This window comes from Chionomys nivalis, chromosome 4 (genome assembly GCF_950005125.1).
Source record: "Chionomys nivalis chromosome 4, mChiNiv1.1, whole genome shotgun sequence".
In the NCBI taxonomy this organism is placed as follows: domain Eukaryota; kingdom Metazoa; phylum Chordata; class Mammalia; order Rodentia; family Cricetidae; genus Chionomys; species Chionomys nivalis.
Window position 1 is genome coordinate 20,506,632 of NC_080089.1, and position 11,184 is coordinate 20,517,815.

The 11,184-nt window shown below is 53.0% G+C and overlaps 2 protein-coding genes across 3 annotated transcripts; both read left to right on the forward strand.

Annotated features, from left to right (window-relative positions):
* Positions 1–534: 534 nt before the first annotated feature.
* On the forward strand, positions 535–9,920 carry Icam1 (intercellular adhesion molecule 1). The gene is made up of 7 exons (XM_057768924.1): positions 535–878; positions 2,315–2,575; positions 5,994–6,308; positions 6,799–7,086; positions 7,761–8,021; positions 8,119–8,364; positions 8,452–9,920. Exons 1-7 carry the CDS (start codon positions 827–829, stop codon positions 8,622–8,624), a joined length of 1,596 nt encoding a protein of 531 aa, XP_057624907.1. The 5' UTR covers positions 535–826; the 3' UTR covers positions 8,625–9,920.
* A 23-nt stretch (positions 9,921–9,943) lies between these two features.
* Icam4 (intercellular adhesion molecule 4 (Landsteiner-Wiener blood group)) lies at positions 9,944–11,130 on the forward strand. 2 transcript variants are annotated; one of them, XM_057768926.1, is made up of 3 exons: positions 9,944–10,353; positions 10,469–10,774; positions 10,918–11,130. In XM_057768926.1, the coding sequence occupies exons 1-3, from the start codon at positions 9,987–9,989 to the stop codon at positions 11,034–11,036; spliced, it is 792 nt and encodes a 263-aa protein (XP_057624909.1). In that variant the 5' UTR covers positions 9,944–9,986; the 3' UTR covers positions 11,037–11,130. The 2 variants fall into 2 exon arrangements, with proteins under 2 accessions (XP_057624909.1, XP_057624908.1); XM_057768925.1 differs by having other exon boundaries at positions 10,469–11,012.
* Positions 11,131–11,184: the final 54 nt, after the last annotated feature.

Consider the following 11,184-nt stretch of genomic DNA (forward strand, 5'->3'; position numbering starts at 1 on the left):
CTATCAGTTTCTCATCCAGCCTGGGAAAGGGCGGCTCAGGGTTCTATGCCACAGGACCAGACTTCTTCCTTCCTTCTTGGGGAGCTGTCAAGACGCCTCAGAGGTCAAAGTAGAAAGGGGAAGCGAGGCCTTGGGGGCGGGGCGCCCGTGGGTGGGAGGAGGGACGCGAGGACTCACCACGCCGGATCTGTCCGGATCTGTCCGGTCCAAGCTCCGAAAATCTCTAGTGCCAACTAGGTGGGGCATGGCCCTAAGGAGAGGGGCGCCTGGGTAGAAGGCGTCCCCAAATGATTCCAGGGAGGTCTTACCCTTGGCTAAGGATGTCTGATGGATTAAAGGGACCTGTAGGAGCTGCAGGTTCGGGATTTCATTTCGTTTACCTGCCCAGCACCGAGCCTCAGTTTACCCCTCGAGGGGGATAGTCGTCCAAGGAATTACGCATTAGTTAACCAGTTAACCTGGAGGCATGACTCCAGGAGGCCCGGAGCCTTCTTTTCTGAACGCACCTTCAGTTCGCTGACACCCTCTCCCTCACACACCCCGCCCCCAACATGTCTGTTGCTTCAGTTTGGAAATTCCTGGGCTACGAGAGCCAGCGAGGCAGGACCATCCCTCTCGGCCAGGGCACTGTCTCCATCCGGAAATACCGAAGTCCTCGTTCAAGAGGGGGAAGGCGCGAGGTTTCCGGGAAAGTGGCCCCGCCAGCACCGCCCCTCGGTCCCCCGTGGCCAGCGACTATAAAGGAGCGGACGCGGTGCAGAGCCTCAGTCTGCACCCAGTGCATGTGACCCGGACGCTGCTACCTGCGCTCTGCCCTGGCCTTGCTATGGCTCCCATCCTGCCTCTGCTCCTGGCCCTGGTAGCCCTTGTGATTCCAGGTGAGTCCAAGGTGGGGTCGCTTTTAGGGACAAGTCTCTGGACTCCGGGTGGAATCTGCTCTCCCTGGCCAGCGGAACAGCAAACTGGTAGTAATTAGGTGGCTATTAACGGGAAGTGGGAGTGGAAGTGAAGGGTTGAAAGCTAACAGCTTGGAGTTCGAATCCCGCGAATGGGTTACAGAACACAATTCTGTCTGTCTCTCCGTCTCTTCCCTCTCTTCTCCCTCTCCTCTCCTCCCCTCCCCTTCCCTTCTTTCCTGTTTTGAGAATGCCGCCGCCAAGACACTTAGCCTAGGCTGGCCTTGAACTCTCAGTCTTCACGCTCCTCCGCTCCCTTCCCCCCACCACCCGTTTTCCCCTCTTCAGTCTGGGATCACAGGCTCGAGACACACCACTCCTCCATAAACTTGTCCTTTTAGAACCTGGGACCTGGTCTGTGGTCCCCGCCCTTGTCATGGGGCAGCTAGAATGTGGCCCAAGTGGGGAACAAATAGTATGTGGAACCATCGATACCAAGCTGAGCCTTGAGGTCCCGTTGCTCCCCACAGATACTCTGTTCCTCATCCTCACCCCTGGGGAAGTCCAGGCTGCTTCTGGGCTGGGGAATTCCAGGGTTTGTATACTCAGGAGGCAGAGGCTGCGAAGTGAGGTGGCTCAGGACTCCCCACTGCTGCCCTCCCCTGCTGCTGCCTGGGGGCAGCACCTGCGTCCTCCAATGAGAGGAAGATTCAGAACTTGCTCTGCTGCTCACTCCCAGAATCCGTTACTCCTAGCTGGATCTTTTCCGCCTCAGGGCTCTCCATGGAACCAGAATAATTCCAGAGGTGCCTGAGAGAATCTCCAACTGGACTACCGCCACCCCAGACTGCTAATCACAGCACTGGAATCTTTGGGGTGGAGGAGAAACATGAGCTCAGACACTTTTGTTTTAATTCCCCTCCCCCAGGCAGGGTTTCTCTGTGTAGCACTGGCTGTCCTGGAACTCACTCCATAGACCAGGCTGGCCTCAAACTCACAGAGATCCGCCTGCCTCTGCCTCCCAGGTACTGGGATTAAAGGCGTGCGCCACCACTTTTCAAAGAAAGAAAATCCAGTACTTGGTGTTGGGAGAGGGGAATTTCTGTAGCCAAGGCTACCCTTGAGCTCCATCTGTAGCCCAGGATGGTGTTCAACTCCTGATCCTCCTGCCTCTACTTCTTGAGTGCTGAATTACACCCATGTTATGGGTGCTGAGGATGGAACTCGCGCTTCAGGCATGCCAGGAAGGCACTCTGCCCACTGTACCCAGCCCCTCAACACCCATAATTAGTTACCTTGTGTACTCAAGCATGGCTTCATCGAGGGCAAAATCCTGCCTGCCTCAAGGCTGCATACCCAGCACCTAGCTCTGAAGTTACATGGCTGAACCAGCCTATCATCTCTCCTTTTTGTTCCAGGGCCTGGTGGCGCTCAAGTATCCATCCACCCCATAGAAGCTTTCCTGCCATTGGGTGCATCCATGCAGGTGAACTGCTCTTCCTCCTGCACTGAGAACCTCATCCTGGGCTTGGAGACTCAGTGGCCCAAAAGAGAGGTAGAGAGTGGACATAGGTGGAAGCTGTTTGAACTGAGTGACATTGAAGAAGACAGCAAGCCCCTGTGCTTTGAGACCTGTGGCACCATCCAGTCCTCAGCCTCTGCCACCATCAACTTATACTGTGAGTGACAGGGCCCGGGGTGGAGTATAGGGAGACCCAGTGGGGACATGGCAACTGGCACCAGCAGACAGCCTTGGAAAGTCCCACCGTCACTTAGAGACCTTGTAAACTTCAAGGAGAATGTACCACAGGAATTTAGCACATTCCAAAATGCCACCATTTGATGTCTGGATTGTTCTACCTTTTTTTAAACTTTATTTATTGTTTTGTCTTTATTTTTAATTATTTCTAATATTTTGGGTTTTAAAAAATAATTTTTTTAAGCCAGGTGGTGGTAGCTGGTGGTGCATGCCTTTAATCCCAGCACTAGGGAGGCAGAGGCAGGCAGATCTCTGTGAGTTCGAGACCAGCCTGGTCTACAAGAGCTAGTTCCAGGACAGGCTCCAAAACCACAGAGAAACCCTGTCTCGAAAAACCAAAAAAAAAAAAAAAAGTATTATTTATGTCCATTGGTATTTTCCCTGCATGTATATCTGTGTGAGAATGTCAGATTCCCTAAAACTGGAGTTACAGACAGTTGTGAGCTGTCATGTAGGTGCTGGGAATTGAACCCAAGTCCTCTGGAAAAGCAGCCAGTGCTGTTAATCTCTGAGTACCCCTCCGGCCCCTCACATCTTGCTCTTCATGTATGTGCCTCCCAGGCACCCAGATCATAGGTGTGTGCTTCCAAGCCTGGGTTGGATGTCAGGTCTTTACACAAGATCTCTATGTGTCCTGTGACCTCCACAGTCTTGGAACTCGTTGATGCATGGATCCCTCCTACAGGGAACAAACAAGTCAGGTTCTAGGGTTGTTCTGTCCCTTTGGGCTGAGGATGGAGTCATCAGAGCTTGGCACTCGGCCAAGTATTCACTTTGTCGCTGAACTCTACCTCCAGTCTGCAGTGCAGCTGTATTTGAAGGTCAAACATTCACAGAGATGGTGAGATTAAGTTTGGTTTAGACATACCATGGAAGAGTGGAAGAGTATGCAACTGTATAAAAGAATGCATAAGCGCCTTCCTGCTGGAAGGAATGTTGTAACTCAGAAGAAATGGGTGCTGAGGAGGAGTGGGTGCTGAGAAGGAGTGCTGTGGTGGTTTCTGTGCTCAGGAGCAGTGGGGGCAGAATGGCGGAGGCTATATTTATACATGGAATCCAATGTTCACATGCTGCTAGCACTAACCACCAACCAGCTCCCGGCTTCTCTGGGTATTCTAGGCTGGGGTTCTTTACCTAAACCGGGGAATTCCAGGCAGAAGTTCTACCCAGCTGGCTCTAGAATTAGCACCAAGGAACTGGATGACCATTGGGCACTTGGCGTCTTGGTTTATTTGTTGACCCTGTCAGTTTCCCTCAGATTGCTCTGACATGAAGAAGCCTAAAGGCCATAATCCTAGCCTTTGGGAAATCTCAGCATGTGGCTTGGGGGATGGGGGCTTATGTGCCAGTGTTGCCCTGGAAGAAGGGAAGTCCTCAGGCATTCCTGGTGGTAGCCTTAGGAAGTTCCTCTGAAGAGCTTTTCCAGGGTACCCGGTTTGGGAGCCCAAGGCTGGGGCTGGAATTCTGTCTCTGCGACCTTTCTGTGCCTGTTACTTCGGCTGTTCAACTGTGCCTTAATTTCTACCCTGTGACCACAACGAATTTGAGCCAGGTGTGGTGGTTGCACACCTTTAATCCCAGTACTTGGGAGGCAGAGTTCAAGGGCAGCCTGGTCTATATAGTGATTTCCAGGTCAGCTGCGGGAGGGGGGAGGGTGCTAACAAACAACTGGGGGTGGATGCACCAGGCGGAGTGAAGAGCCCAGAGCGAGGCTGGAGTTGGGGAGAGAAGACTGTGCATGGGTTGGGGAGTTAGGTGCTGTCAGGAGCTAGCAGGTACTCCCACAAAGGGAGTGGAGCGGTCTGGTTAGCGGAAAGCTGGATTACCGGAAGCTGGGCAGCAGTTGGCATACAGCCTCAGCCTGTCTGCACTTGCTGCTTGTGACTGCAGCATCCAAGATGGGAAGGGCAGACAAATATTTGAAGAATGGAACAAGTAGGACTTGGTGAGAGACTGAAGCTCAGAGTCAGGAAGTAATGTACCATACCGTCCCACGTGCCTGTATTTTAAGTCAGGGAAGCAGGCTCCACCGCCGTTTGGGTACTTAGGACCCAAATTCTTTTCTTCTTCTTCTTTTTAATTATTTATTTTTATTTTATATACTTGGCCTTAAAGATTGTATGTGGGAATCAGATCCCCTGGAACAGGAGTTACAGACAGCTGTGACTGCCATGTGGGGGCTGGGAATTGAACCTAGGTCCTCCAGGAGGAGCAGCCAGTGGTCTTAACCACTGAGCCATCTCACCAGTCCAAGGAACTCAAATTCCACAAGTTTTTTTTTTTTAATTTTTATTTTGAATGGGAGAGGATGGCACAGTATGTGTGTGGATGTCAGAGGTCAACTTTTACAAAAAGGTTCATTTTTATTTTATGTGTATGGATGTTTTGCCTGTAGGGAAGTCTGTGCACCCAGTGAGTGCCTGGTGCCTGAGGAGGCCAGAAGAGGTGGCCAGATTCCCTGGGCTTGTGAGCCACCATATAGATGCTGGGTTCCCTGCAAGGCCTGCCTATGTGTGCTCTTAACCACTGAGCCACCTCTCCAGCCCTCAGAGTCAGCGTTTGGGAATCTATTTTCTCTTCCACCATATGGATCCCTCAGATTGAATTCAGATTGTCACGCTTGGGTGGAAAAAAAAACCGTTACCTTCTGAATAATTTCTTGGCCCATTCCTCTTTGAGATAATACATGACATAGCCCAGGCTAGGCTCCGGCTTTATAGGTACCTGGATGACCTAAACTTTTTTTTTTGTCGTATTTCTTGTTTGTTTGTTTTTTGTTTCATTTGTTTGATTGAGACAGGGTTTCTCTGTGTTACTGCTCTGGCTGTCCTGGAACTCACAGAGATCCACCAACCTCTGCCTCCCGAGTGCTGGGATTAAAGGCGTGTGCCACCACTGCCCGGCTAAGGCGTGTTATTCTTATCGCGTGCGTAGGATGTCTGAGTGCAGACCTGTATGCCCTGTGCACATGTGGAGGTCAGAGGACAGCTCTGTGTGGTTGATTCTTTCTGTTCACCTCCACATGGGCCCCAGGGCCTCCTGCCTGGTAGGCAAGCCCTCTAAGACTGAGTCACTGCCCCCCTCCCCAAGAGTCTGATCAACCTCTAGCACACCCACGTGCTTAGATTTCTATTTATTTGCTCAATGTTCTGATGCTAGAAACTGGAATTTATCTCAGATATTGCGGGGATGGTTATGGTCCCTGTGCAAACACTCCTGGCCTCCTCCCTAGCTTTCCCCAAAGCTCTCTGCATTCCTGGCTGCTTAGATGGTAGGGTGTGTTTTGGGGAGACTGAGGTCATCAGACAGGTGACCCCTAACCCCCTGTCTCCCTGCAGCGTTCCCAAAGCGTGTGGAGCTGGACCCTCTGCCCACCTGGCAGCAGGTGGGTAAGAACCTCACCCTGCGCTGCCTGGTGGATGGTGGGACACCGCGGCGCCAACTCTCAGTCATGCTGCTCCGAGGGGAGGAGGTGCTGTACCGGCAGCCAGTGGATGTGGACCCCAAGAACCCCAAAGAGATCACAGTCACGGTGCTGGTGAGCAGAAACGACCACAAAGCCAATTTCTCATGTCGCACAGAGCTGGACCTCAGGCCACAAGGGCTAGCGCTGTTCACGAATGTCTCCATGACCAGGCAGCTCCGGGCTTTCGGTGAGGCTCTGGGAACCAGGGTATTCCTACATAGGGTGCAGGAGGGACCTTGGGAAGAAGCCGACCCCTGCAGTGGGGGCGAGGCGCTGAGAAAATGGTGACCTTGTGAGTGCAGTTTTGGGACTGGTGAGATGGCTCACTGGGTAAAGGGTTTGCATCCAAGCTAGGTGACATGAGTTCAGTTCCCAGCTTCCAGAGGACCTCCTCAAGTGAGACGTGTCTGTGTATACACAGTAAATACATAAAGAAAAGGGGGGGACTGGAGAGATGGCTCAGCAGTAAGAACACTGCTCTTCCAGAGGACCCAGGTTCAATTCTCAGCACCCACATGGCAGCTCACAACTGTCTGTAAACTCAGGTTCTAGGGGATCTGACACCTTTACACCAATGTACATTAAAGAAGGAAGGAAGGAAGGAAGGAAGGAAGGAAGGAGAAAAATGAGTTTGTGGGTGGCCATTGCTCTTCCTTATGCCTGTGTTCTCTCTTAAGATCTTCCTGTGACCATCCCGAAGCTCAACACCCATGACCTCCTGGAGGTGGGCACCAAGCAGAAAGTGCTCTGCTCCATGGAAGGCCTGTTTCCTGCCTCTGAAGCCCAGATATCTCTGGAGCTGGGAGGCCATACACTGACCTCCAAGAGCACAAACCACAGAGACTTGGTGTCTGCCATGGCCTTGGTGGAGGTGACTGCGGAGCTGGAGGGAACTCAGCAGCTGCTCTGTGTTTTGAAGCTGGCAGACCAGACCCTGAGGGCCCAGAGGACCTTGAGCATCTACAGTAAGAAGGGATGGGCTTAGTCCAGAGATAGCTAGAGACTTGATACCAAGGAGGTGTACCAAAGGGTAGGGCCCAGTGCAGAGGAAGGACCCAGAGTAGGTGCCCAGGCGTGGAACTTCCAGGGGCCATGGCCTAGCATAGGTTAGCTCAAATGAGAATCAGGACTGGGACCAGGGGCACGACTAAGGCAGGTGAAAGCATTTTCAAGAGAAAGACTGACCTGAGGCAGGGAGTAGTGACACACACCTATAATCCCAGCACAGGGGTAGCAGAGACAGGTGGGATTGTTATGAGTTCGAGGCCAGCCAGGGCTACACGGTAAGACCCTGTCTCAAGGCCGGGCGGTGGTGGCGCACGCCTTTAATCCCAGCACTCGGGAGGCAGAGACAGGCGGATCTCTGTGAGTTCGAGACCAGCCTGGTCTACAAGAGCTAGTTCCAGGACAGACTCCAAAACCACAGAGAAACCCTGTCTCAAAAAACCAAAAAAAAAAAAAAAAAAAAGACCCTGTCTCAAAAAACAAACAACAACAAAAATATGCTAGGCCTTTCAAAAGGGGGAACCCCGTCCAGGAATGTCCAATGCTGGAGGTTGGGGCTGACACTAGAGGGGGCCGCTGAGCCATCAAGGGCTGGGTTTGCATTGGGCGGGCTCACAGTGTGTCCTTCCCACAGGCTTTCCAGCTCCTGCCTTGACCCAGAGCCCGCCAAACGTCTCAGAAGGGAGCCAAGTGACTGTGAGTTGTGAAGCCAGCGGTGGAGCGCAGGTGGTGAATCTGACTGATGTTCTGTCCGGGCCCCCGTCCCCGAAGGTCCAATACACGCTGAAGGCAGCCACAGCTAAAGATAACAAGCGACGCTTCTCTTGTTCTGCTGCCCTGAAGGTGGCTGGGCAGGTGCTGTTTAAAACCCGGACCCTGGAACTGCAAGTGCTGTGTGAGTGGGAGTGCCCGGTTGTAACTGTGGTCCCCTAGTGCCCCTGGTGCCCTCTGAGCCCTTCCTGGCCTGTGTCCTCACACGATCATTTCTCCAGATGGTCCGTACCTGAACGAGAGTGACTGCCCAGTGAACTGGACCTGGGAAGTGAGGACTCAGCAGACTCTGAAATGTGAGGCCAGGGGGAACCCACCCCCCACACTGAACTGCAGCCGGAAAGGAGATGGAGCCCCGCTGCCCATCGGGGTGGTAAAGTCTGTCAGTTGGGCGATGAACGGCACCTATGTGTGCCATGCTGAAAGCTCCCATGGAAATATCACCAGAGCCGTGTTCCTGACGGTCTGTGAGTGTCCCGGGGTATAGGGCTGGGTGAGTGGTGAGCAGGGTGCCAGATGCCTAATCCTTATCATCCTGTTCTGTTACTACACAGACACAAAGACCAACGTTACCCTGATCATCATTTTGGTGACAATGCTGGTCATTGTCCTTATAATCACAGCAGCCATATACTTCTATAACCGCCAGAGAAAGATCAAGATATACAAGCTACAGAGGGCGCAGGAAGAGGCCATGAAACTGAAGGCGCAAGCCCCGCCTCCCTGAGCCACCAGGACACCAACACCTCCCTGGCCCCTCTGCGGGTGCAGCTGGTGCTGCTTTTGAACAGAAAGGTAGACAGATAGTGTTTACCCACCTCCTCTGGTTGTGACAAGACAAGATGGTGGCCTGGACGTGCACCAATCAGACCTCCTTGGCCTCACACTTGGAGAGGAGGGAGCAACATCAAGGGCGTGGATCTGTGACCTGGACACACCCACAGCCTTGCAGGCCTTCAGTAAGGAAATGCTGACCTCATCCCTACTGCCCACGCTGAGGGCCCTGCCTGAGGAAGAGTGGTCTCCAATAGACAAGCAGGAGTTGAAACATAAGACCATACTTCCTCTGACACAGGAACTCTTCGTGATGATGTATTTATTAATTCGAAGTTTTACCTGCTATTTATTGAGTACCCTACACAGATACTAGAGCAGTGAGCAGGTGATCACATAGGTTCTTGTCTGGCTCCTATTGCAGGGGCTGTGCACACAACAGCCTGGAGAAAGACTCACATGGGTCTAGGGCTCCTCTGTTGGTCAGGATGCTTTTCCCAAAGGAGCTGTCACAAAAATACTAAGTGGACTATCGGGTTCCCTGCTCATAGGCCCCACCCACATACATTCCTGTCTTTGCTTCCCATGTCAGGCCCCATACCTAAATATGGATGCCTACCCTTGGCAGCTGAACAATGGAGTCTCATGCTCATGAAACTGTGGTCAATCCCTGCATGCCCCACCTGGCTCCATCTCAAAGGGAAAGTCTGGAAGAAAATGCTGCAATCACTTAGGAGGGTCCTGCAAGCTGGGGCGGGCAGTAAGCATCCCTCCCAGCTCAGAAGCCTTTCCTTTGCAGCGATGAAGTTTTATGTGAGTTTGAGGACAGGTGACTTCAGTTACCTAGAGCTCCCTCTAAGTATTCCTGACTCCCCACTTCTTCAAAGTGTTACCTGTTACCCTAACCCCGAGTCTGCAAACTAGCTTTTTGTTTGTTTTTTTTCTTTGTCTTTGTTTTTTGAGACAGCATCTCTATGTAGCCTGAATGTCCTGGAACCTGCTATGTGGACCGTGCTGGCCTCTAACTCACAGAGATCTGCCTGCCCGTCTCCTGAATGCTGGGATTAAAGGCCTGAGCCATTACAACACCCACTGAAATCTATTTAATGACCTTTTGGAGCTTAAGTGAAAACTAGAGTCCCAGTTCAGAAAAGTGCAATGACTTCTGGTTAACTGTGGGGTCTGATGTGTCATTTGGGAGGCGGTGTCTTCAACAGGGCTGCTGGGCCCACTCTTGGGCGTGGCCAGGGAGTCTTATCTCCAGGGCCAGCTGAAACTACCCCGGTCTCCCGTAACGCACCGCGGGCTTTGTGCCATGGAGTCTGTCCTGCTCCCGTCGCTTTTGCTGGTGGCCACCTATCCGAGGGGTGTGAGCTCCCACCATGAGTGGAGGCAAAGCCCTCCCGCGCCTTCCGGGACCTCAACGCCTTTCTTGGTGCGTTTAAGCCCGGAGCTGGAGGCTGTGCCTCCCGGGGGCTCGGTGTGGCTTAACTGCAGCCATAGCTGCCCCCTGCCGGTGCGTTCCAGCCTGCGCACGCAGCTGCGGCAGGGAAAGACACTCAGTGGCTCGGGTTGGGTATCTTACCAGCTGCTGGATGTGAGGGCCTGGAATTCCAAGGTGCGTTGCGTCGTCACTTGCGCTGGAGAAACGCGCGAGGCCACCGCCATGATCACCGCTTACAGTGAGGGAGACCGGGGTTCAGGCCGGGGTGGGGAGAGGGGAGAAGGGTGGAGGAATGGGATAGTTGGCAGTTTTACTTTAGGAGGTGCCTGCGGATGTTACCCTTCTTGCCTTAGAACGGCCGAGAAGCGTGATCATGGAGCCTCCGGTCCTAATGGGCCACAAGTACACTCTACGCTGCTATGTGGTACACGTGTTCCCCGTGGGGTTCTTGGTGGTGAGCCTGAGAAGAGGTGGCCGGGTGGTTTATTTTGAAAGTCTGGAGCGCTTCACCGGTTCAGGTCTGGCTAATGTCACTTTGACCTACGTGATGCGGGCAGGACCCAACGACCTCTGGCAACCACTCACCTGCCATGCACGCCTCAATCTCGACGGGCTAGTCGTGCGCAGCAGTTCTGCACCTGTTATGTTGAAGGTCCTCGGTGAGGCACCCTGCAAACTTGGGGAATTGGTGCGGGGGAGGGGATGTTGCCACCCCAAGAGGGCCAGCAGAACAGGGGTGGGCTCCATCCACGCTTGGAGGTCCTCAGACCTCCTCGTTCCTGATTTTCACTCCCGCTCCCAGCTTTGAGTCCAGTCTCCAAAGCCTTGGCTTCTGCCTCCATCGCAGCCCTGGTGGGGATCCTCCTGGCTGTGGGGACTGTCTACGTGCGCAAGTACCTGGCCGTTCAGACTCAGTTATAGACGGGTGTTCGATGCCCCGAACAAGAGGGAGGAAAAAGAAGCCCAGAACAACTAATTCATATACTCTTGTTGGATCAATAAAGCCTTCTTCCTCAGTCTTTGTCCTACGGTTCTTGGAGGAAGTGGTTTCATTTTTAGGGGACCCTGA